Source organism: Pseudonaja textilis, chromosome Z, assembly GCF_049901715.1.
Source record: "Pseudonaja textilis isolate UNSWEBS1 chromosome Z, rPseTex1.2, whole genome shotgun sequence".
Classification (NCBI taxonomy): domain Eukaryota; kingdom Metazoa; phylum Chordata; class Lepidosauria; order Squamata; family Elapidae; genus Pseudonaja; species Pseudonaja textilis.
This window is the reverse complement of record NC_142008.1, coordinates 57,465,752-57,493,065: the sequence shown is the minus strand read 5'-3', so window position 1 is coordinate 57,493,065 and position 27,314 is coordinate 57,465,752. Positions and strand designations below refer to the sequence as shown.

At 39.8% G+C, this 27,314-nt stretch overlaps 1 protein-coding gene across 1 annotated transcript in view; it reads left to right on the top strand.

The window, feature by feature from the left end:
• The window catches only part of EXOSC7 (exosome component 7), a 112,605-nt gene that overhangs the window by 59,829 nt on the left and 25,462 nt on the right, over positions 1 to 27,314 (top strand). The window contains exons 4-5 of the mRNA XM_026717815.2: positions 20,686 to 20,851; positions 23,586 to 23,656. Of these exons, the coding sequence (XP_026573600.1) occupies positions 20,686 to 20,851; positions 23,586 to 23,656 (237 nt within the window). The remainder of the gene's footprint in view (positions 1 to 20,685; positions 20,852 to 23,585; positions 23,657 to 27,314) is intronic.

Sequence of the window (27,314 nt, the reverse complement as noted above, 5' to 3'; positions counted from 1 at the left end):
TTCTGCACATTCCATTATTTTCTGAATCGTTTCCTTCTCTGTTGGAATTTTCTCATTTTTTGTGCAAATACAATTCTAGCTGCTGTTTATACATAAATAATCAAGTATGTTATCTCTTTATTATAATCTTCAGGCAAAATCCCCAATAAAAATATATCTGGGTTCAGATCTATATGTTGTTTTATCATTTTTTTCCAATCACATTTATATTTTAGCCCAGTATCTTTTAATTTCTATGGATGTCCACCACATATGGTAATATGATCCAGGTATTTGATGACATTTCCAACATTTCACTAATTTATCTTTAAACATTTTTGCTATTCTTGCTGGGGGTAGATGCCACCTGTAAAACATCTTATACAAATTCTCTTTATAGGCCACTGACATTGTTAGTTTATAATTTCCAGTCCATAGTTTCTGCCATTTATCCAAATCTAACCCATATCCAAAAAATTTCCCCCATGCAATCATTGTTTTTTTAACTTGCTCTTCTTCTAATTTCACTCCTAATAAATAACCATATAATTTTTGATCATCCTCTCTTCGGTGCCTGTTAAGATTTTATCTAACTCAGTCAGTTCTTTATAAAACCCATCCATCTTACTATATTTTTCATATCTTGAATGTATTTGCAAATATGAATACCAATTCATATTCATTCCTTGTACATCTAATTCTTGTTTTGTTTTGAGTTCACCTTTTTCATTTAGAATTTCATTATATCTCATAATATGTTCCATTTTAAAAATATTTGGATATGCAAATACCTCTATTGTCGATAACCAAACTGGTATTTTCATATAATAGTACTCCCTTATTTTCTCCCATATTGTTAATAAGATGTCCCTTATATAATGTCTCAGGAAATATCCATATGCCTTACTTTCTTTTTACCATAGAAATGCATGCCACCCCAATTGCAAATCATGACCTTCCAATGTTAACAGTCTAACATTTTCCAATACAATCCATTCTTTCATCTACATCAGTATTACTGCTTGATAGTATAATTCCCAAATGGGTAGTCCAAAACCTCCTCTCATTCTAGCGTCCTGCAACAGTTTTAACTTAATTCTTGTCTTTTTTCCCTGCCATATAAATTTCAACATCATTTTATTTATGTCCTCAAAGTATTTTTTCTTCAGTCTTATTGGAATCGTCTGGAATAAATATAGTATTTTTGGCAATATGTTCATTTAATTATCGCTATTCTCCCTGTTAAGGATAGTTGTAAATTTTTCCAAGTCTGTCGCAATCTGTTGTTTTAGTCTATCATAATTGGCCTGTTTAAGAGTTCCACATCTCGACTTCCAGTTTGTGTCTCTTCAGCGACAGACCAAAATCTGTGATCATGCGTGGTTTCGATCTGTGCTCGGCGCTGGAGCGCCCGATCCTTTGGATTCGGGGCTGAAGCCACCCCATAGAGGTGGTGAAGAGGGGGGAGATTGCTAGCCAAGTGGAAGGGAGCCGCATCTCTCCTCTTTGGCTGGTCTAAACTCCCTTCCCCGAAGGCGGTTGCAGCAGTGGTCAGAAATGGCCACCTCAAGATGGCCACCTAAGATTGTGCAGGAGGAAGACAAAGAGGAAAGCAGGACAGACGGGGCTAAACAACAGAGAACATCTAAGCAAGGTACTCTGAATCTAAAAGTACCTAGAGGGATACTTCTGAAAGAAGATCTTTAAGTGGCAAAGGAGAGAGAAAAGGAGGTTAAAAACCCTTTTTTAACCTTTATATTGACAATTACAAATGGTAGAGAAAGAAATTTATATTAATCTATTTTGACACTAATAGGTAACCTTAAGCTGAAATCTAAGTGTCAAAAGGAGAATAAAGATTTTTTTCTTGGTCATTTTAAAGCCCTAAAAAGGAGAAGAGTGGAGGCAAAAGGCTGGGACTTGGAATAATGGAAAAATGGAGTGCCACCTGGAAAAATAAAGAAGATTAACAGTGAAACTTTGAAAAGACTCCCAAGGATACATTGTAACTGAAATCTTATTAAAAGATACAGTAACCCACGGAAAGGAAAAGTAAAGGAAAGAAACAAGAAGTCTGGGATCATTTGGTGATTTAAAAAGAAAAGTTTTTGGCATTGTTTTTTTCTTTTTCTGTTTTTACTTAAAGTCAATTGGGTGGTTGTTCAAAAGTGTTTAAAATGCCATCACTCCTGGAGGAATTGAAGATGAGTCTTAAAAAAACAGAAAGAAGATGCAGAAAGGGGAGGAAGATCCTTTGGCTTCGTATTTGAATTTTTTGAAATGGAGATCCTGAACTATGAAAAGCAAAAGGAAAAGCTTCAAGAGCAAGAAGAAGGCCGGGACAAAGAAGAAGCCATTTTCAATGATCAAAAAATGCAAAGTGTGGTAATAAGGGGAAAAAGGGGGAAAGGAGTTAAAAGTTTGAGATCAAAAGGAACAGCCAAAAAGAAAAATAGTCTGAAAAAGAAGTATAACAACAAGGAGAAGCAGGAAAAAAAAAAACTACAGAAGGGAAAATTAGAGAGATAAGGGTATAAAAAAAGGTTTGAGAAAAAGGGGAGAAAGATAGAAAGGGAAAGAACTTATGAGAGACAAAAACAGGAAATAAAGAAACAGGGGAAACATACAGATTAAAGGTATTTGCTCAACTAGAAAACACAGAGACAATGATTAAATTAAAAGTGAGGATTCTGCAAATGTACAAAAGATAGTGTTGTGACAGTAGAATACTGTAATAAGTTAGAAATGAAATAAGTAAATAATCTATGAGATAAAACTGTATTGTTATGTAATGGTATGTTTATTTATAATTAATTCAATAATAAAGAAGAGAGGGAAACATTGCAATTGTTTCTAAAGATTGATAAAATATTGAAAAGAAATGTGAAAGATTTATAAGGAAATTTATACCAGTTATTAGAATGAATTTGAATAATTATTTTGCTTATTAATAGTAAATAATTTATAAGATAAAACTGTCTGACTATCCAGTGGTATGCTTATTAACAGTTAAGTAATAATGAAGTGAGGGAAACATTTCAGTTGTCCTCAAAGATTGATAGATATTGAAAAGAAACACGAAAGATTTACAGGGTTCATACCAGTACTAGGATGATTTTGAATAACTATTTTGTTTACTAATGTTTATATATATGTTTTGGCTATGTTTTTAGAATTTTTCTTTTTACATTTTCAAGGGGAAGTACCAAGCAGAGTCTGAATGATGAGATCTACATGATATAAAATAGATATTAGAAATCTGAATGTTACAATTTTAGAATGCACAAATTCAATGTTTAATGAAATTTCATATGATAATAACAATAAGATTTAAAGGTGTTGCACTTCGATTGGCAATCATAGGGGGAATTTTGCTTCTTAAGAATGTTAGAAGAGAACATATGAAATTGTAAACAAGACAGACGAAAGTATAAGTACAATGAATAAAAAGATATAGAAATTTAGGTAAAAGAAATACAATTGAATAAGAAGAAAATGAGATAACCATAAAAAAAAAATTAAGAGAAGGGAGAAATAGTGAGAAATTGAAAAAAGAGTAATATGAAGTTGAATACATAAGATGAATAGGCATATGAAATTGTATCTGTATGGAAATGTGATAACCCAGAACGATGTTGTATTCAAATAAGATGTTTTATTTGTTTTGTTAAAACTCAATAAAACTTTATTTTAAAAAAAAAGAGTTCCACATCTCATTGTCATTTGTATCCCCAGATATTTCTCTTTTTTTGATCTGGATATTTAATCTGCCCATTAATATTTTCTTTTGTTTTTCGATCATATTCTTCATTAAGATCTTGGGTTTTTTCCTTATTTATTTTCAGTCCTGCAACCTCTCCATATTCTTCTATCTTTTCTATCAACTTAGGGCCTGTTTCTAACGGTTCTTCCAATATAAAGACCAGACCATCTGCAAATGCTTTTGTTTTTCCTAATGTTTCTATTCAATGCTTCCAAAGTCAATACAAATAGCAATGGCGACAGTGGGCATCCTTGCCTAGTTCCTTTTCTGATGTTAATATTATCTGTCAAGTCTCCATTTATCATTAATCTTGCTGTTTGTTTATAATATATCGCCTCAATTGCTTTAATAAATCTATCTCCAAAGCCCATCTCCTCCAATTGCAACAAGATAAATTGCCAGTTGACAGTGTCAAAAGCTTTCTGTCTGTCTAAGAAAACCAAAGGCATTTGCTTCTCTGGATGTGCTTTATAGTATTCCAGTGTATCCAATATTATCCTCATATTGTTTTTTATTGGTCTTTTAGGAAGAAATCTGTTTTAGTCTGAGTGTATAAAGTGATTCTAATCTCTTTTAAGTCTTTCTGCCATTATTGAAGCAAATATTTTATAGTCTGCATTTAGCAGGGATATTGGTCTATAATTTTTTATTTGTTGCAGATCAGTATCTTCCTTTGGTATAAGTGTAATGTATGCCTCTGTCCATGTGTCAGGAACTTTGTTTTTTATCAGAACCTCATTCATTACTTCAAGCATTGTAGTACTAATTCATTCCTGTAATGTCTTGTAAAATTCTGCTGATAACGCATCCGGGCCAGAGCTTTCCCTGTATTTGTCTATTTATTGCTTCTGTCAATTCCATCATTGTTATTTTCTCTTCTAGCATTGTCTTAGCTTCATCAGGTATTTTTGGTCATTCTGTTTCTCGCAAATACTGTTTAACTTTCCCTTCACAATAATTTCTTGCTCATATAATTTCTCATAATATTTCTGCACTATTTTTTTCTTCATTACCATAGCATACCATTCCATTTTCATCTATTAATTGTGCTATTCTTTTCGCTTCTCTCCTTTTTCAGTTTGTTTGTTAACCATCTGCCTGCATTTTCAAAAAAATTCTGTTTAAGTCTCCTGATTTTTTGTGCTAGTTCTTCTTTTTCCATTAGTCCCATTTTATGTTTAAATATATCCATTTGATTTTTAAGGTTCTTATGCTGTGGATTTCATTGCAATTCTTTTTCCAATTTCTTATAGTCCTCTTCTAGAGGTTGTCTTTTTTTAATATTCCTTCTTGTATAGTTTATAATCGCACCTCTGGTATAGGACTTCATAGTATCCCATACATTTTGCAGTGAAGTTTCCTCCTTTTTATTTTCTTTGAAAAACCCATGGTTTTCCCATGGTATTGGTGAATTCTTTTTCCTTCAAAATTGAATTATTCAAAGTCCATCTTGACCTTTTCCTTTCTCCCTTCCATTTGACCCACACTGGATTATAGTCTACCCAAGTACGTGTTTCGATGTTTGCTTCTTGAATATTTAAGATTAAATCTGTTGACATCCATATTATTCTTGACTATGATAAGTGTCTGTTAGAGTAAAATGTATATTGTCTATTCTTGCTATTCAATTCTCTGCAAATGTCTTTAATGCTCAATTCCTCTGCCATCTTGAAGAAGGATTTCAGTAGTGTCTTTCTATTTTTTTAATTTGCTTTCTGTATTTTGTAGTCCAATTCTATGTCAACAGTAGCATTAAAATCTCCAAGAATGCATACATTATCATATTCCAATTCAATTATCTTGCTATGTAATTTCTTATAAAATTCTTTTGTTTGTCATTTGGTGCATATATTGCTATCAAAAGCATCTTTAAATTGTTATCTGTTATTTCCACAATCAATATTCTCCCTTCATCTGAAAAAATTGATTTAGCTTTAATTGTATCTTTAATATATAGTACTACTCCTCTCTTATTTTGTTGTGCCAGCGATGTGTATATATTACCAATTATCAGACAGTTCAAGATATGTGCATGTTGCTTCTCGTAAACAAATTATATCTATCTTTAATTTTTCTAATTTATGAAATATTTTTTTCTTTTAGTGGCCAAATTCAGTCCATTTATGTTTATGGAGATTCATTTCTTTTCATCTTCCATTGTTTATACTGTATATGTAGGGTTTATTGCTCTTGTTGTTCTTTCCTCTCTTGGTTCTTTGAGTTCCACCCTGCCACCTACTGCTCCTCCTTCTTGTCCTCTTTCTTTTTTCTCCTTATCCATTTCTTTAGCCATCTCCACTCGTATTTTAATCCTTCCTCTCTTGCTCTCTTGTCTTCTTTTCCTCTAACCTGGACGATTTCATTTTTCAAGGGGGTGATGGAACAAAAAGGGGCAACGTGGGGTGAAGGAACGAAGGGGGCAATATGGGGCGATGGAGCGAGAAATTTTGGGGACACTTTTGAGACTTTTTTCGTACAGTGAACTGATGTATATCTGTCGTACAAAAACATCAGACCACTCACTATGAGTGGATTGAACTGTTTTAAAATGTTCCTCCAGCTAGCTTCAGTACACAACGCTGTACATATGTGAATATGCATCACTCATCTTCGTGCACATTGTGCAGCAGCCCCTACCATGTTTCTGATATAATAAGGCCAGGTATTTTTTTTTTTTTTTTGAGCCCTGAAAAAAACGACTAGGACGTCTTTTCAGGGATGAATTAATTTCTTTTCCCCCCCGCGCACCCTCACCTAGGGCGCCCCGTGGAGAGCTACACTTTGCCACCAGCCACTCCTAACCAGCTGATCATGGTGGAGCATGGAGGACTCCCTACCCCGCCAAGTGCCTTTGCTGCAGACACGGATCAGCGGGCGGCTCACGGCGTGGATGTCCGCCAGCAGCATTTCATCTGCTTCTCAGGCCTCTGTAGATTCCACAGTTTCCACCAGTGCTAGCGACTCTCGCTAGCGCCGTCTCCAACAACAGTGTCTGAGTCACTCCCGCTTTCCCCCCGTCCCCAACCCCACAACAACAGGGAAAAAAAACATTTTGAGGTACCTGGGAGCGCCGCGTGCTGCATTTTGGTTTAATCCTGAGTGGCTGGGTGGGTGTGAGAAGAGCCGAGTGAGTGTCTCTGCTGCTGCTACCCTTGATGCTCCAGCCTCGGGCTCTGCAAGTTTCCAGAAGTCCTGGTGCACATCCCGTTCCTGCATTCCAGGCGTGCCCAGGCCGAGCTTCAGCTGTGCCTCTCTCGCCAGCACCGTCTCCAACAACAGCGGCAGCAGCGGTGGGAACTGTGGAAGCATTTCAGCCACTTCTTGGGTGGGGGAGCCGCCTCTGTAACTTCCACGGTTCCTGCATGAAAGGTAGAAGCTGCAGAGATGCTCGCTCAGCTCTTCTGACACCGACCCAGCCACTCAGGATTAAACCAAAACACAGCACGCGGCACTCCCAGGTACCTCAAAATGTTTTTTTTTTCCTGTTGTTGTGGGGACGGGGACGGGGAAAGCGGGAGCGACTCAACGCTGTTGTTGGAGACTGCACTGGCAAGAGAGGCGCCAGCACAGGTGGGAACCATGGAAACTATGGAGGCCTGAGAAGCAGCTGAAATGCTGCAGGCAGACATCCACGCCGACGCCGCCTGCCCACTGACCCGGGTCTGCAGCAAAGGTGCTTGGCGGCAGTAGGGAGCCCTCCAGGTTCTGCCCTCCATGTTCTGCCTGTTAGGAATGAATGGTGGTGAGGTGTAGCTGTCCGCAGGGCGCTCCTAACGGCAAGTTGCCTCCCGCCTTCCCTCCCCAATTTCACATGTTTTAAAATAGGCCTAAATTTGAGGAGAGGGGCTTAATTTCATTTTATGCCTAGAAAACATGCTGGATCTTCCAATTGGGGGGACGTATTGTTGGAGAAATATGGTATCACTCTACCCATACAGCGGCACGTCATTGGCCAGAATGGGCAGTGATGGAGGAGTGAGCACTTCTTTTGAAATATCACATGCTGAGTGGCTGTCCCCGGTGATGTCAACGTAACTGTTGAAACTAGGTTTATTGACGTCCACATGTGTTTTATAGTGTTCCGGTGCAGTCGAAAATTTAATTTGCAGTTAGTGCCTTTCATTTTGAAAACCTCTCCACGTGGTCGAGAAGAGGAAGTGTAGCCAATATTTGACGGAATACCTAAAATTGGGGTTCATTCCATCTCCTTCCAACGTACATTTTGTCTTCTTTGTGAGAAAACATTTTCAAATGAAGCCTTCCCGACTGAAAGACCATTTGGTAAGAATTCATTTGGATAAAGCCGACAAACTGGTATCATTTTTCCAATCCTTAAAGGCCAAGTTTGAGGGTCGCAGCACTGTTGAGAAGTTATTTGGAAAATCGTCACTCAATGCTGACAAGGGGCTCATTTGTTCCTATGAAGTGTCTTTGTTGATAGCAAAATGTGGCAAATCTCACACTATCGGAGAAATGCCAATTTTACCAGCAGTGACACAGATTGTTGGGGCCCAGTGCATGCACTGTCATGCAATCGATTCCTTTGAGCAATGACACCGTATCAAAAAGAACTGATGAAATGGCTGCTGATGTGGAAGAAAGGCTTATTGACACTTTGAAAAGTACAGAATTCGTGATGCAGATTGATGAGTCAACGATTCATGAAAATGAAGCCTTGTTATTGGCATATGTCCGTTTCATCAACGGAAATGAAAAGATCAGGGAAGAACTTTGCTTGAAGTTATTTGCTTGAAATTTTCTCCGACACAAAAGCTTCTTCAATATTTAAAAAGGTTGAAGAGTTTTTTAATGAGAAAAACATCCTTTTGATGAAAAGAAAAGGAAAATAAGAAAAAAAGGTTAAAAAACAGCAAACTATAATCCACGTTGAAAAAAGAAAAAAAAAGGTGAAAGATTTATACGATCTGAAATCTGAAAGATTAAAAGGCAAGAATACAAATTGCAAGCATTTGCGGATGACATGGTATTTATTATAGAAGACCCAATTGACTCAGGACCAATATTACTAAGGGAAATAGATAAATTTGGTAAATTAGCAGGGTTGAAAATTAACAAAGAAAAGACTAAAATGTTAGTTAAAAATTTAATAGAAAACAGACAAAAAGAACTAGAAGAAATAATGGGATTATATATCATTAATAAGATTAAATACTTGGGCATTTGGTTAAGGTCCAAAACTTTAATTTTGAAGGAAGATAATAATACAAAAAGGCTACAACAAATTAGTAGAGATTTGGAAAATTGGAGAAAAATGCAAATTTCATTACTAGGCAGAATTGCCACCATTAAGATGAGTGTCCTACCTAAACTACTATATTTATTTCAAATGATTCCTATACAATTAGATAGAAAATTCTTTAAAGATTTGGACAAGATTATATGAAATTTATTTGGGCTGGCAAAAAAGTAAGAATTAAAAAGATCTGTTTACAAGATAATAAAAGCAGAGGTGGCTTTGGACTCCCTGCCTGGGAGACTTATTACAGAGCGACGGCATTAGTCTGGATAAAAGATTGGAACAAATTGGAAAATAAAAGAGTTTTAACACTAGATGTTAACACTTAACGTTTACAAATAGGGTGGCATGCTTTCTTGTGGAATCCAAATATTAAAAGCCACACATATTTTCAGAGGCACACCCTTCGTAAATCTTTGATAAAAACTTGGTCAGGTATTAGGAGTAACCACTATACCCAAATCCCAACATGGTTATCAACAATGGAGGCAATGTTCCATCCTAATACAATGGACATTAGTAAAAAGCTTAAATATAATTAAATATTAAATAAGGAAGGGAAACGTAAATCGATTCATGAATTAGAAGCCCAAAGACTATCTATTGATTGTTGGTCCTGTCTCCAAGTAGCAATGAGATATGACAGGGATGCAAAAGAATTTGGATTAGAAATAAAAAATACACAACTGGATAAAATCCTCTTGGGCCTAGAAAAGAACATGATATCCAAACTATACAATTATTTAATAGAATTTGACTTAGCCGAGGAAATTGTGAAAGGACCGACGATAGCATGGGGAATTTTATTTGGCTATAATGTAAATGTAGATGATTGGGAAGAGATTTGGCAAAGGAACTTTACACTAACAAAAGCAGTATCCTATAAAGAAAATTTATACAAAATGTTATATAGATGGCATCTGGCACCCTCTAGATTGGCAAAAATGTATCCAACAGTAAATCCAACCTGCTGGAAATGTAAGGGAAATCATGGTACCTTCCTCCATCTCTGGTGGCAATGTCCAGAAATTAAAAAATTCTGGATCAGATTAAGGTATGGATAGAAGAAATAATCCAGGATGATTGGAATGGAAACTGGAATTGTTTCTCCTGGGCATAATTAAAGGGGATTACTCACTCAAAGTAAGATATTTAATTATCCACATCTTAACAGCGACACGAATTGCACTGGCATATTACTGGAAAAAGCCTGATGTTATTCAGAAAATATATGAATGTGCTGAAATGGAAAGGCTTACATTGAAATTAGAAGAGAAAGATGATACAGAATACTACCGGATCTGGGACAAATGGTACGAATGGATAGATCGTAAAGAAAAACAATGTATAAAATAAAAAAAATAAGGACTTTAAGAAATATATTATTATATATAGCTCAAAGGACAGAGAAGTCTTTAATCCTCCTTTGTTTTGATTAAGCCAAATAAATGATTTATTTATAAAATTATATAGTTGTAATCTAGGAGTAAGAAATGATTAATAGGTAATATATATTATTAATATAGGTTTTTTACAATAGATAGATAGTAACTGCCACTTAATAATCTAGATGGAATATTTAAATCACTATCAAACGGTACTAGAGGAAAAAAAGAATGGTTGCTCTACAGAATTTGTTATGATGTTTATTTGTACAATTTTGTATTTTTTACTTTTGTATTTGTGTATTTTAACTTTTTGTATTTAATAAAGTTTTTTAAAATTTAAAAAAAAGAAAAAAAGGGAAAAGAACAGAAAAAGACAATGTTCCAAAATCAAACCAAATGTTAAAAAGCAAGTAAGCCCAAAGCGCACACCAGCAGTAAAAATAAGGAAAGAAAAAACAGTTTAAAATTGCCAGCTATAGTTTAAATTTTAAGTCACAAGATGAACCTATGTCTCAGTATAACATCCAGCAAGCCAAAAAGCCAAAGTCAAAAACATCAATAGTATATTGTCCAAGGTCACAATAATCTTTTCTCTTTTATTTAACTTTCTGGCTATTTACAAAGTCTGTGAGAGTAGCACCTGTTTTCAGTGCTCACTCTCTATCTTCTTTTTCTTCTAAACAGCCTGTAGCATCAAAACAATTTAATTTTAGTCTCTGTTGAACATTCCAGGTTTTTTTTAATATATGTGACCTCTAGATGGCAGTATTGCATAGCTTGCTCTTTTGGTTATACTGTATCCAATAAGTTATCCTCCATGCTTCATCGAGAGCCCAGGATGGGTTGACTCCTTTCTATGGCGTCATTTAGCTGAGTCTGTACTAAGATATAAAAGCCAGCCCCTGGAAGAGACCCCAGCTTTGGACTCAGCTCCTTTCAGTCAGTAGCTGTTTCTCTGAGAGTGTGTTGTTAGACAGCACTCACAGTGATCTTCAGTACTTTTTTCCTCGCTTCAAGCAGCTCCCAGAGCAGCTGCTCTTCCAGGAGAGCAGGGCTCTCTCTCCTGCAACGTTGGGAGGAGCGTTACAGAGCTCTGTGCAGGCAAGCTGGGCAGCGTCTGCAGACCTCCCCCATGCCTGTGGTTTGGAGCAATCATAAAAACTGATAAGAGCACAAGCCAGCTGATCGTGTGGCTGGTTGCTGCACTTTCCCTTGCTGACATCGCTTGGGGCTCTGTATAGCTTAAGGAGCGATTCTTCGATCTTGGAGCCTGTTTTCCTGTAGTCAGTGGCCATCTTGAATTCAAACCTTCCATCATGAGGTGAGCAGCCATTTTGTAAGCCCGGGGGCCATTTATACCCTAAGGGGCTTAATAGAAAAATTTCTAAACAGTTTCTTTCCAACGCAAGAGCCTTTATTCTACAAATGGAGCAAGATAAGGCTCAGGCAGAGCTCCCCCCGCCCCCAGCGGAACAGTCTCTTAAGCCCAATAAGAGAAAAAGACTTAGGCAATGCACCCAATCAGTCCAGAGGGAGGTGGCTGCTAAAATCAAAGCTAAGGCTCTAGCCCCTAAGAAGACAACTCAGGCTGAATTGAGGGCAGAGAAGCGCAGACATGCAGCTCTAGAGAGGCAGTTCAACAGAAGGGAGTGCAACTACAGCATGTTTCAGGTGATACTCGTGGGCCCCAACCAAGCCCTCCCAGAGGAGGAGAAGTTATCTATGAGCCTTTCCATCCTGCATCCTGGTCTCCTGAGGCCCTTGCTGTACAATCAGATCCTCAGATCTAAGCAGATCTGGGCCTTATTTCCAACAGGCTTCTGTGCCCTGTGCTCCTCCCCCTCCCTCCAGGCCTCTAACCTCTCCTCAATCTAGGCCTGAAGCCACCTTCACTCCCACAGCAGCCGGCCTTCGGTTTTCGGCCTCTACCTTTGAGCATAGACAAGGGATATCCAAGATGTTGTCTCATTAGCCATTAGGCAGGGATTGGCTGAAGGCTTCAAGCAAATTATTCAATCTCTGGAAAGGGTTCAGGCCGTTCTCCCTTCTCACTCTATAAGTTCCTTGCCTCATCATCCTGATTTACACAGGCCCCAGGATCTCAGGGTCCATTCTTCTCTACCAGAATGGGAGGAGGTTGATGAGGAAGGAAGGCCTTCACCATCTGAACACAGTTACTCTTCTCATTCAGAGTGTGAAGAGGGTGAGATTTTTTACCAAAAACTTTCAGAGGAAGAGGATTCTCGCCCAGAGCAGACATCCTCTGCATTGGTCTTCAAACCTACTCTCTTCAGGCCATTACTCAGCAAGGCCTTGGTCACTGCCAAGCTGTCGCCAGAGGAAGTGGATCCCGAGCCACAAGGAAATCCCTCTAGCCAAGGGGATTCACTCTTCTCCAAGCCTGTAGTGAATGCAGAGATTTTACCTTCTCCCATTTTGTTCCTGGACATGGTCAAGGAACAGTGCACTTCTCCTTCAGCAGGTCCTCACCCATCTTCTCTGGATAAGCGTTTCTACAATGTCAGCGCAGCTCTGGACAATGCCCTGGCAGTGCCTTCTGTTGACATTCTGGTTCTGGCCTCGTTCTCATCTTCTGGCACTCCCACAGAGCCAGAAGATATCCTGAAACCAAATGATAAATGGTCCGAACAGATCCTCAAGCTCAATCACCAGGCCACTGCTTGAGCTGTTCGGGCTTCAACAGCAGCATCCTTTTTCACGAGGGCATCCATACGGTGGCTGCGCCAACTTCAGAATAGATTGCCTGCTTCTGACCTTCGGTCTCAAATAATAAGATTATTGCAGCAGCAGAATTTACTGCAGATGCCTCTCTCAATTCTGCCAAATTTACATCCAAGGCCAGCAAGAAGACTTTTATGGCTCCAAAATTGACAGGCAGAGTCACACCAAAAATGGAAGCTGGCTTCAGTTCCATTTGCAGGCGATAAGCTTTTGGGTGATGTTCTGGAACCTTATCTCATCGAAACCAGAGATAAACGTAAAATTCTCTCTTCCTCTGGAAAGAAAGCCTGCTCCTTATCGCCCTCCTGCCTTCCGAGCGGAGACTTCATCTCGCTTCCCCCACTCTCACAGGCTGTACTCCCAACCCCAAGACCAACAGGCAGAAGTATCTGGCAGGCAACAACCTTCTACTGGTAAATGGCCCTTTTGGGGGGAGGGGGTCATTCCTTCCATCGCTCTAAGTAATCCCTCATTCTCCCCACCCATCGCAGGTTGCCTAGCCTTCTTTGCCTCCAAATGGGAGGAGTCAACAACGGATGCCTGGGTGCTCAGCACTATTAGGTCAGGGTTACAATTGGACTTCCTAACGCCACCCCCCGAAAATTTTTTTATCTGTCCTGTCTCTCGGGACATTTCCAGGCAAGCCCTCATGAATCAGGCCATTCAGCACCTTCTTGAAATCAGGGCTATTCAACCTGTTCCCCCCTCTCAACGGGGATGGGGACTTTACTGTCGCCTTTTCATCGTTCCCAAAGCCTCAGGGGAGTGGCGGCCATCCTTGATCTAAAATTTATCAACCAATTTATAAAATACAGGTGATTTAAAATGCAGACTCTGCATTCTATTTTAGAGAGCGTTCGGGAGGGTGACCTCCTCTCTTCCACTGATCTCACTGAGGCTTACCTCCACATCCCAATTTGGCCTCATCATCGCCAGTTTCTCCGTTTCTGTTATCAGAATGCCCATTACCAGTATTGAGCACTTCCCTTCGGCCTCTCATTGGCTCCAAGGGCCTTCACAAAGGTTCTGGCAGCATTGATGGCATCTCTGTGTTCTATTCCAGTGAGGATCCAATGCTACTTGGGTGACATTTTGATTCTATCATCTTCCATCCTTGCGGCCCATCAGGATCTGCAAATTACCCTGTCATGTCTCCAGAGCCACAGATTTTCCATCAACACCAAAAAGAGCCAGCTCTCTCCCACAACCAAATTGCAACACTTGGGAGCAGTCATGGATACCACGTCATGCCAGGTTTTCCTGTCCCCAGCTTGTGGAAAGAGCCTTGCAGAGATCATCAGCCAGATCCAGCAACCTCAAATTCTCCCCTGTCACTGCTGTCCAAACTTCTGGGGAAGATGGTCTCCTGTATTGGCATCGTCCCGTGGGCTCGGCTCCACTCCTGACCCGTCCAATGGTTCCTGCTTCTCTGCCAACGAGCAGGAACCAGCCAGTCATCCATCAAGATCCCACTCCCGCCACAAATTCAGAGATCTCTCAATTGGTGGTATTCCCTGTCAATCTGGAGGGGACTCCTGTTCAGGGACCCAGACAGTCTAATGATAACCACCAATGCCAGCCTCCTGGGTTGGGGTTCCCATATGCAGGGCCAGATAGCTCAGGGCGTTTAGTCCAGATCAGAGCAGACCCTTCCCATAAATTGGCTAGAGCTCAGAGCCATTTTTCTGGCTCTCAAGCATTTCAGGCAATCAGTAACCGGCTCTCATGTTCTAGTCCTTATGGACAACATGGCCACAAAGGCTCATGTCAACCAGCAAGGGGGAACGAGGTCCAAAGCCCTCATGAGAGAGGCACTACGGTTGGGGTTATGGGCAGAGAAACACCTGTTGTCGATCTCGGCGGACCACATCTCCGGGTCGACAACTCCCAGGCCGACTGCCTCAGCAGGAGCCTAGTCGACCAGGCAGAATGGTCCATTCCTCCGTCTCTATTCAGGGATCTTTCCCTCAGATTTGGAACACCAGAGGTGGATCTCTTCTCCACTCCTCAAAACGCCCAAGTCACCAGATTCTTCACCAGGTTTCCTTGCCAGGGAGCGGAGGGGACCAATGTTCTTCGGTGCAGATGGCCCAAGGGTCTCCTCTACATCTTTCCCCCACTTCCCATCATTCCGGCAGTAATTCAGAAGATGTTGGAGGAATGTGCAGAGCTCCTCCTCCTGGCACCCTATTGGTCAAGGAGGCCCTGGTTTGCGGACCTGGTCAACCTATCAGTGGCTTCTCCTTGGAGGATCTCAGCCCATCTAATCTCCCTTCACCAGGGGGCCCTGCTCAACCCAGAGCCCCAGTGGTTCAAGTTGACCATATGGCACTTGAGCGGCAGTGGCTAGAGAAGGTTGATCTTCCAGAAAGGGTCATCCTCACTATCCTGGAGTCTCGCAAACCTTCTACATTTTGCCCTGCACCCAGACTCTCTGCAACTGCTGGGCCTCGCTTGCAATGGATGCCAGTGGCCAAAGAGCATGAGGTTGAGCCAGTCGCATTGCCCCTCTGCCAGCTGGCTTCCTCTGCTGGCTCATGACCTTTGGCCGAGTGCAGGCCTTACCTTCACAGGCAGCTGTGGTGAGCAGAGTGGTGTGAGCCCCACAGGCTGGAACTGGATGATAAGGCTAGCGGCGGGGGAGGAAAATCCACTGTGGACCCGCTGCACTCAACCGAAGGGCTGCCTCGGGGGGAACAGTGAGGGTCAGCCGCCTTTCAGGCCTGCCTCTTTGTTTCCACAGGGCCTCCGGGCACTTACTGCCCACTCACCTTCCCCTCCACCTCAGACCTCACATCCAGCCATGATTGGGGTATGTGCTGCTTCTGAGCCAGTCTGGCTGGCAGGTGGGTGAACGGCTGACACTCAGGACAGTGCTGGGCTGGGATGCTGTGTGCTTGGATCAGGTGCTTTCTCTTGGGCCTCCTGCCTGTCTCTGCTTTTGCAAGGCCTCTGGGTCCAGGCACACTGTCTTCCAGGAACATCTTCTGTGTTTCTTTTATCAAGGAGAAGCTTTATGGTCAATCTGAGTGAAGGAAAAAGAAGACAGGCAGACTGACTGTAGCTTGCTGACATCAGTGGGAAAGTCAGTCCCATATTCCAGATGTCAGGTTCCGTCACATGCCGAAAAAAAGCACAACAGCCACAACGGGGTTTGATGTAAGCCATTTATCTTTCTCCGGAATGTGTGCCGGCACTTTAACTATAACCAGCTGCTAGACAATGAAAGCTAACAGAAATTAAAGTCAGGGCTAATTACTAGCCCTCCCCACCACTTTTATACACCCGATGTGCCCTGCCCCAATTATCCTGGCATGCCCCGACCAGCAGGCACAAACTCAGTCTTCCCGAGAGGAGTTTGCTCCCAGCTGTCAGTCCTATGCAATTTCCCTCTCAGCTCTTCTGCCATTGCTCGAATTACGCCTGCAGGCTTGCAGCAGCTAAATGACCAGGTATCACATGGCTTCATAGCAATGTCCAGGCCTGCAGCTTGCATGATCAGGAGTAATAGGGTTTCGTAGCAATGTCCATGGCCAACCCGCCCCCTGAATGGCAGCCCATGGATGACGTCGGGCTGACACTAGAGCTGTAGTCACAGGATTGGCCCAATTGTCATCCCAGAGCATCTCCTCCACCGAGGTGCATCGACCTGCTCTGGGACGACCAATGGGCCAGTCCTGTAACCAGAGCTCTGGGATATGGAAGATGCCAGGCTGATCATGGTAGGACTAGAAATCTCCACTATAGAGGATGGTACAAGAAATGGTACCATCATGCAAGGAGTAGCACAGCTCTCACCAGCCGGAACAAGGTAATGGTGCTGTTGCGGAAAGAGGGGTGGCGCAGGTGAGCCGAAGCAGCAATAGCAATGCCTACAGCTTAATGTGTGGCAGCAAAGCACCCCTTTACTTGCCATTGTGTGGCAACAACACTCCTCCTTCGTCGCTTTACATTTGCACCAGCTGGTGGTGCCAAGGCAGCCCTCGCCTCCCACCATTTCAGGCTCGGAGCTGTAAGCCACAACCAGGAAGCAATGTGGCGGAGACAAGCAGCCAAGGTCAACGCTAGTTTTGCTGTCCATTGCAGCTAGGAATCGCAAATAAGGCAGACAATAATGTTTGTGTGGTAGCCAGCCCAGGTGCTAGATCAGCCCCCTGCAAACTCCTTTTCTCTCTAGAAGCCTGGCCAAGGCCTCATTCATCAATCGCTGAAACACCTGGACTCCAGTGATTGGACTTAGTCTTTAGGCACTTAGCTTGGCCACCTGTCTAGTAGCTCCAGCCCCTCCCTCCATCACTGGGAGTCCAGGCACTTTGGCAGGCAGCAAGCAAGACCTTGGCCAACAAGGACTTCGCAGAGGCTGATTTAGCACCCGGGATGGCTACAACACAAAAGTTCATTTTTGGCCTCATTTGAGATTCCTAGCTGCAATGGACAGCAAAGATAAGGTTGACAACTGCCTGCATCAATCAGACAGACAAAACAGGAAAAGTGGGGGTGGAGAGAAACAATCCAGTTGACAAGGTACAGAGTGGGAGGCCAGTGAACTGGAGAACTTCTTTCCTGTCTTCCCAGGAGCATGGGACTCCTTGCCATTGGGCCCTGAGCTCTTTTGCAGTTCTCCTGCTGGAAACCCGCCCTCATGAACAGACGAGTACCTAACATGAAGAATGACACCAGACCCACACCCATGAGAGCCACACAAGATGCCACCACCACACTTCCATGTAGAAAACAGACTCACACCCACTCAGAAGATGAGACACGACCACGGACCAGAAGCTGCACTGCAGCCACATCACTACCCACTTCAAACCCCTCCGAGCCATACATGAAGCAAACCGACACCCACTATGAAGATGCAGCACGACCACGAACTCGAAGCCAAACAGCAAGATCACAGCTCACCAACTCAAATCTCCCAGCAACAAAGACTAACCTGAGCACAACCAAGCCCCCACCTGAACAGAACACGCCTCCAACCAATCAGAACACGGCCAACCCCCCAACCAATCAGAACACAGCCAAACCCCCTACCAATGAGAACACACCCCCACCCAATCAGAACACAGCCAAGCCCCCACCCAATCAAGTCCCACCCCCACTAGCCGTTAAAAGGAAGAAGCAGCTGCAATCTCACATCACTCTGAGAAGCAAGAGCCGAAGACAGAAGCCTGAAGATGATGAATGAGACTTCATCGAAACGCTTGCCTCAGATACTTCGAATCTTACGCGGGAGAAAACCCGAACAACCAAAGATCCACATACAAATACCATGAGAACCTCAGAAAATATATATATATATATTTATTAGTATTCAGAAATCTTTATTGTCCCCTTGGGATTTAATTTTCCAGTTTAATTACCTATTGATGCCAAAGCGGATTTTTTGGATTTCTCATTCATCTCTCTTCGCTGTCAACGTAAGGAAGGAGAGTGAAAAAAAAAACTTTCCCTTTTAACTTTCATTCGCTGCTTCTGAATCTTCTTTGGGAGCGATGTATCTTTTATAAAATTTAAATTCCAGGATACCTTAGTTGTTGCTTCTTATCCCAGTCAGCCAAAACTTTCACTTCTTAACTTCCTCCTGCACTTTCTTTTCTGGCTGAGTTCTTCTTTGAGGTGGCCATTTCTGACTGCCGCTCTTACTGCCTTTGGGAAAGGGAGTTTAGCCAGCTGAGGAGGAAAGATGCGGCTTTCCTCGACCCTGCTGGAATCTCCCCCCTCTTCACCACCTCTACGGGGTGGCTTAGCCCCAAAGCCAACTGGCTTGGGGCACTCCAGCGGCGAGCCCAGGCAGAAACCGCCCACAATCGCGGATTTCTGCCTGCCGCTGAAGCCCTGCAAACCGGAAGTTTTCGGCCAGATGCCTCTTAACTAAACTTGCGATGCTGCTCCAGCTCAGCTGATGGGGATTATCAAACGTTATTGGTTTTTTTTTAAACAATTTTATTTGGGTTTTCACAAAACAAAAAGAAAAATAAAACATATTTTTTTAGTGAACAGCATGGTTCAAGGTTTTCACATCTCCATACAGATATAATTTCAGTTACAGATTCATCTTTCATCTTCTATTTCTTATCTTATCACTACTTTATATATTCTCTATTTGTTTTTACTCCAATACCTCCCTCAGGTTTATTTTATAGTTTCCTCATTCATTTCCAGATCTATTTCATTTCCTTTTCAAAGTTTCCATATCTTCACAGTCATTATACTTATACTTTTGTTTGTCCTGTTTACAATTTCACTTCATATTCTTACATCATCATTTCCCAAAGGATTCCTCCATATTTCAAATATCACAAAACAAGGTTTCCCCATGTAATTACTATTTAGAGTATGTCACCTACATATCTTATAATTAATTCCCTTTCAAATCCCATTAAACACTCTACTTTTAAATTGTCCCCTTAAACAATTATAACATTCATCTCCTAATAACTATATTATAACATAAATCCTTTTCAATCAGATTCTGCATGGTACTTCCCCCTTACCTCTAAAATATATTATATTTCAATGAAAAAAATTAAAAAGCTGAAGAAATAATTAGTCAATTCACGTTCATCCTAGAAATCGATATTAATCTCCTTACAGTCCTTCTCATAATTCTTTTCAATTATGTTTTATGGATCATTAATATACATTGCCTGGCCAGTGGGACACTTCTCACTCAGACACTTTCCCTCTTTCTTCTCCCTGCTCCTCCTCCCCTTCAGACAAAAGCTGTGTTTTTCGTCTGTCCATTGCAGTGCAGCACCTGGGATTTACTTTGACAGTGACGCAGCTTGGGGGTGGTGGTCAATCCCTGTTCATAGTGCAGTAGAGAAGGTGGAAGGCAATCCTCCACCACCAGACCAGACCAACCTGATGGGGGTGAGGTGGGAAACTGAGCAGCACCGAAAGCATCTGAAGGCACATCAGTTGTAGCTGTCCTGCCCCCTTCCTCGCCTCATCTCATACCGTGGGATGAGCCTCCTACCCCCTGCTCCATCCACCAGAGGCACCTGGATTCCATTCAGAATCCCACCTGGCCGCAACAAGCCCCACTCATGCAAGCAATGTCAAGCTGGCCACATCCCCGGGCCATGCCTGGTCAGCCACAACCACCCCTGCCACATGCTTTCCTCCCCCCATCTCCCCAGAGGACAACTACAATGCTTATCCAGCCCTCAGTGAAATCAAGTTTGACATCCCTGCTTTATCTGTTCCCACCCACTGCATTTGTGTTCTTAATCAATCTTGGTTAACAGGTTATACATTTCTGGTTTTCAAACATTATTCTTTATTCTGAACTTAGTAATGAAATGAATCAGTAGTTTTAGTTCATAAGAATAATTTCCATCAACATAATGGACTGAATTTAGTAACAAAGAGAAATCATTAAAGAATAGAAAATAAGATATCCAACTGAATTACTTGAGGGTAGTTAGAGAACTCTTATAGTCCATATCCTTGATTGTGGTTTATATTCTTGGTTTTATATTTAATGAATACTTAATATTCTGAACTGTGGTTTAAATTTTCTGAATTGTAATTTTTTTTTCTTTCAGTTCAGCAAATGCCACTCCAGAATTTGAGGGACGTGGTGGTGAAGAACTTGGCACTGAGATCGCAAATACCCTTTATAGGATATTTAATAATGAGAGCAGTATCAACTTGAAAACCCTTTGTATTAATCCCAGACAGTATTGCTGGATACTTTATGTTGATGTCTTGGTAAGTAAGTTCCATGTGAATTAAATTTAAGCTCAAGAGCTTGATTTTTTTGGAAGTCTAAATATTACCAAACTCATGCCTTTATTTTATTTATTAGATTGTTTTATCCTCCACTTATTACTTTTATATAAGTAACACAAATCAGAACAATACTCCTTCCTCCTTCTGTTTTCTCCACAACAACAACAACCCTGTGAGGTGAGCTGGGCTCAAAGAGAATGACTTGACCCAAAGTCATCCAACCAGTTTTCAGGTATTCACCTGTTACATCTCTTTTATATTCCTCAATTGCCTAGGGCCTCTTTTTATTCTACCATGCCGCCAGAAGTTGTGAATACTCGAACACTGAAAGTTTTTAAGAAGAGATTGGACAACCACTTGTCTGAAATGACATTTCCTACCTGAATAGGGGACTTCCAAGATCCCATCCAACTCTGTTATTCTGTTATGTTATTCTGCCACTACATGGAGAAATTTGGTATTTCTGGTTTCTAAATGGAACTCTGAAAATAGTTTGTATATTCAATAGCTCCTGTTATGTTTATAATAATGAGGATGATAATGAGGATGATTCATCACATGATTCATCAACCAGATGTTTAAACTGGATTTAGCTTTTTTGGCTAACTATCAAGTTCTTTCCAATGACTTAAAACAGGCAGATGTGGATGTTTGATGGTGTTAAAGATATTGTCTCAGGATGAAAGCTGTTCTGAATAAAGCCATTTTAGCAATTGATTGATGACAAATTTGTCAATGCTGATGGTGTTCAAGTGATGCTCCAGTTGTGTTGTGTTGCATCCAAGGCATCTATTATTGTTGGTCTTTGTTTGCTTGTCATTTTATTTCTATTTACAGGTATTTGTATTTTGTTATCTTCTCCAGTTCTTTATCTTCTATTTTGCTGTCTCTAAGCTTGCCATGTCCATTAGCCAGATTTTTTTTGTCTATCTTATCAACAATTGTTACATCTGGGAGATGTGACAGCTGCTTGTCTGTTTGAATTTTAAAGTCCCAGAGCAATTAACTTTTTCATTTTCTATGACTTTCTCTATTTTATCATGCACTAATTATTGCTTGCAGGCAAATGATATTTCTTGCACTTCTTCCAATGCAGCATTGTTGCTACTTTGTCATGCCATTGCTTGTAGTCAGTCTACGCAATCTTCTTGCACCAGGCGGTTCACTGTTTCATCAGCTCCTTGGCATTTGCTGTCGGTTGCTGTCTTCTCAATTCTGGCTTTATATGCATTGATCCTTAAGGCTTGGTCTTGTGCAGTCAGAATTAACCCTTCTGTCTCTTTCTTCAACTTTCCTGTTCTTAGCCATTGCAAAGTCTTCTTGTTATTTGCTTTGCCTGTTATTTTTTAATGTATGGGTAATGTAATTTTTTTGTTTTCCCATCCCAATAGTCATTAAGCCTTCCTAGTATATTAGTTTCTTCATTGGTCTTCAGAAATTCTTAGAATGCTCTTTTTTCTTCTTCAACCATCTGATGTACCTGCAACATTCCACACCCATCTACTTTCTTTCGTAGGTGGAGTTTGTCTATGTCTCTGCAAGGATGAAGGGTGTGAGTCATTGTCATAGTTTTTTTAGGCTTCCTATCCAGGGCTTTTAGTTCTGCCTGAGTCCAATCCACAATTCATGCTGTGTATCTAATGACTGGAATTGCCCAGGTGTTGATTGCCTTGATGGTATTTCCTCCACTGTTTGAACTTTAAGATCTTCTTCACTCTTTTGATGTATTCACATTTAATCTTTCAGTGTGAATATATTCACATTCAGATTTCAGTGTGCTTAATATTGTCAGGTATACATACATATATACATATTTGCAGTGATCATCTTTTTCGAGACTCTTGATGTTATTCTATAGGGCAGGGGTGTCAAACTCAAGGCCCGCAGTCTGGATCTGCCCTACAGGGTGCTTACATCTGGCCCAAGGGCCTGCCCTGGAAACAGCAAAGGACCGACCCACAATGCCTCTCAAGAGGGCCATGTTTTCAAACGGAGCTCTGTTTTTACTGACAGGAGACTGCAGGAGGCCCTTGTGACCTCAATGAGCCTCGATGAGTGATGTCGAGCTGGCCATGCCCACCCTGGCCACACCCAGCAAGCACACTAAGGTCAAACAAACCCTAATGCAGCCCTCAGTGAAATCGGGTTTGACACCCCTGTTGTAGGGCATCTTGAGTACTTTTTTCACTATTTTTCTCAGTTTGATGGTGAGTGTGGAACAGTTGTCCAGTCATTATTATTATTATTGTTGTTATTGTTGTTGTTTAAAAAAATCAATCCAGGGAAGGAATGCATAGAATAATTAGCATTTAAGATTGAAGCCAGGAAATCTGAAGCCAGCCTTTTTCAAATTCATCTCTCAGCATTTCTACCTACAAGGCAGGGAAATATTTTCCTACTTTTCATGGTTGTTTGCATATTACAAAAAAATTGTTTAAAGCAATTAAAGCATTCAAAATATTTTTGTTCTCATTATCACCATCATCCCTTTTCATGCAGTTCAACTTTTTAAAAACTACATCTTTTAATATATTAAATGAAAATATCAAATTTTGTGGAGGTTTCTGAAATTAGTCATGCTTTACCACTTTTGTGTAACTTATACATTTACATCAGAATTATTATGAGATGATGAAATCATGGCTTTTAGAATAGAAAATTGTTATTAAAATGATAACAATAATAATTAAAATCTACTTTTTCAAAATTTCAGTTATTGGAGTGTGGTGGTAACTTGTTCGACACCATCTCAATTGCAGTGAAGGCAGCACTCTTTAATACCAGGTAAGGAACACATCTCTTCAAAGGGCAGTTTCCGGGTATTACCTGCACACTAACCATTATTAGTTTGTAGACCAACATAGGAATAAATATAGGCCTAAATACTTACATTTTTCTTAGGTTAGTTTTTTCTTGGACGGGGATTTTCCTTTTCATTGAACTGTTTGATGAAAGAGATTTGTAAAGCACATTCTGCACAAATTAGAGGGTAACTGGCAATAAGCCAGTTATATTTCTTGATCATGGTTGCCAAAAATTGATAGCATATTTTTGTTATGAAACACATATTTATTAAATTGCAGTATCAACTCTAAAATAAACATATTTTAAGAACACACGCAACATTTCCCACAAAAAACAAAAGTTTGAAAATTCTAACCATGCCTACATGTGCAATTCAGATATACCCATAGGGTATCAACTCCTCTACCTACTTTTTTCCTTTCTTCCCCCTTTCCTGTGATTTGGAGATCTCACCTACTGAAAAATGGCCCAGTATGGGTCATTTATATTTGTTTAGGAAGATTTATTTACTTTTTTTAAAAAAAGTTGTTTATTAAACATTTATTTGACATACATTTAAAACAGACACACAGACACACACACATACACACATATATATATGCACATATACATATATTCATTTTACAGTATATTGAGCAATGTTTTTTTTTCTTTATCTTTATCATTGACGTGATCTGCCTTGTTACAATAACTCCTTCGTTCTTTTAATGTTTTAATTTCTCTATATAGTTTATAATTAAATGAACATCTTCTGTCATTTCCATAACTTATCCAAATATCAAATATTACCTTTTCTTTAACCAATCATACCAAATGTTCCATATTTCATAATAGTCACTATCTTGTTTATTTTTTAACAATTTCGTTAGGTTATCCATATCAGCACATTCATGTATTTTTTAAATTACCATATCCTCTGAAGGAATGAAAGACAATTTCCAGTTTTGTGCATAGATTATTCTGGCCGCAGTTATGATGTGCAAAATTAAATATTGATATTTTTTCTCCATGTTTAAATCTATCATACTTAGCAGAAAGGTTTCAGGTTCAAGTTTTAAATTTTGTTTTATTTAAAATCCAATTTCTAATATTTCTCCAAAACTTCTGAGCACATGGGCAAGTCCACCACATGTGAAAATATGTTCCTTGTGCGTAGTTACATTTCCAACAGTTGGGTGGTAGGTTGGGGAACATCTTAGCCAGTCTCGCAGGAGGTAAGTGCCAGCGATGAACCATTTTATATAGGTTTTCTTTATACGAGACTGACATGGTTAATTTGTAATTTGTTTGCCAGATGTGTTCCCACTTATCTAATTCAATACTATGACCTAAGTTTTTAGCCCAAATTATCATAGATTCTGTGACTGTTTCTTCTTTTAGTTTGTAATCCAAAAGATATTTATATGTTTTGCTAATTGTTTTCTTTTCCTCTACTAGCCATATTTTATCTAATTCTTGTGGGATCATATTAAAGCCAAATTGTTCTCTATCTTTTTTATAATAGGTTTGTATTTGTGCAAAGGGCCACCATGCTATCTCCTTTCCTTGAATTTGTATTTGGTTCCTATTTTTAAGCTCTCCAGTATCATATAGTAAATCTTTATACCTAATAATATTTTCATAATCCAATAGATTTGGATATGTGACTGCTTCCAATGTAGATAGCCACACTGGAACCTTTGGGTAGTGGTTTTTTTTAATCTTTCCCCAGATATTGAACAACACATTTCTTACATGGTGCCTTTGGAAATATGAATGTTGTTTATATTTTCCATCCCACATGAAGGCGTGCCAGCCAAGTTGGAGATCAAAACCTTCTAATACTAATAACCTTCTATTTCTAATTTAACCCAATCCTTAAATCAGTTTAATATAGCAGCATCATGATATAATTCAAAATCTGGAAGGCCAAATCCTCCTTTTTTCTTGGCATCCTGTAATAGTTTATGTTTCACTCTGGGTTTTTTCCTCTGCCATATAAATTTAGATATACATTTGTTTAATTTTACAAAAAAGTTCTTTTCCAACTTGACTGGCACTGTCTGAAAGAGGAACAACAGTTTTGGCAAAATATTCATTTTTACTTTCGAAATATGTCCCAATAACGATAACTGCAGTTTGGCCCAATTATCTAAATCTTTAACTATTTGCGTTATTAGCTTATCATAGTTATCTTTTTTAATCGACGAACATCTAGCAGTCAACCAGATCCCTAAGTATTTTACTTTATTTTCCACCTGCATACCTAATTTATTTGCTAGTTCTTCCTTCTGCTCCTTTGTACAGTTTTTTGTTAACACTTTTGTTTTTTCTTTGTTAATTTTTAACCCTGCCACTTTTCCATATTCTTCTATTTCTCTTAGTAGTATAAGGCTCGTTTCTAAGGGTTCTTCTAATATAAATTGGTGAATGCCTGGAGTTTATATTCCTCTTTTTTAATTTTTAGTCCTCTAATCTCTTGATTTTGCCTAATTTGTGCTAAGAGAGTCTCTTCTGTCAATATATACAGTAGAGGAGCTAGGGGGCAGCCTTGTCTTACTCCCTTATTTATCTTTGTGATATCTGTATTTTCCCCATTTATTAATATTTTTGCGATTTGCATGTTATAAATTGTTTTAATAAATCCTATAAAATTTTCACCAAATTTCCTGCCTATCAGTTGTTTAATAAGGAAGTTCCAATTCAGGTTGTCAAAAGCCTTCTGGGCGTCTAAAAATATCAATGCCATTGTCTTGGTTGAGTGTTCTTCATAATATTCTAATATATCCATAATGGTTCTGGTATTTGTTTTTATTTGCCTATGGGGGAGGAAGCCATTCTGATCAGTGTGGATAATTCTACTTAATACTCTCTTTAATCTTTCCGCCAGTGTTGTAGCCATTATTTTGTAATCTGTGGTCCATAGTTTTGAATTTTTTGTGGGTCTGATTGTTCTTTATAAATGAAGGTAATATAGGCTTCCAACCATGATTTAGGCATGTTAGCGTTCTCCAGGGCTTCATTGTACAAGTCCACTAATATCTCCTCTAGTGTTTCTTGGAATTCCTTATAGAATTCCAAAGGAATTCCATCTGGGCCAGGGGTCTTATTTGCTTTTTGTGTTCCAATTGCCTTCCTAATTTCTTCTATAGATATTTTATATTCAAATTTTGTTTCTCTTCACCAGTAACTTCAAGCAAGTTCTTTTCGTTCAAATATTGATCAATAGATTCTTCTGGTATTTCTTCCTGTTTATACAATTTCATAAAAAACTCAGCAATTTCTTTCTTTTCTTGGGTCTGCGTGCATAATTTCCCTTCCTGATCTTGGAGAGCTACGATCATTCTCTTTTCTTTTCTTTTTTAATTTTATGGGCTAACCACCTCCCCGGCTTATTTGCGTTTTCAAAATAATTTTGTTTTGCTAATTTAATTTTTCGGGCCAAATCTTCCTGTACATTTAAATTTATTTTATGTTTTACCAGATCAATTTCTTTCTTAATGTTTGAATTGTTTGGGTCCTTTTGTCTACTTGTTTCCAAATCTTTCAGTTTCTCCCTCCACATGCTTTGTTGCTGTCTTTTTTCTTTATTCTTTTTAATACTATAAGCAATAGTTAGACCTCTCACATAGGCTTTGGCTGTATCCCAAAGATTCTG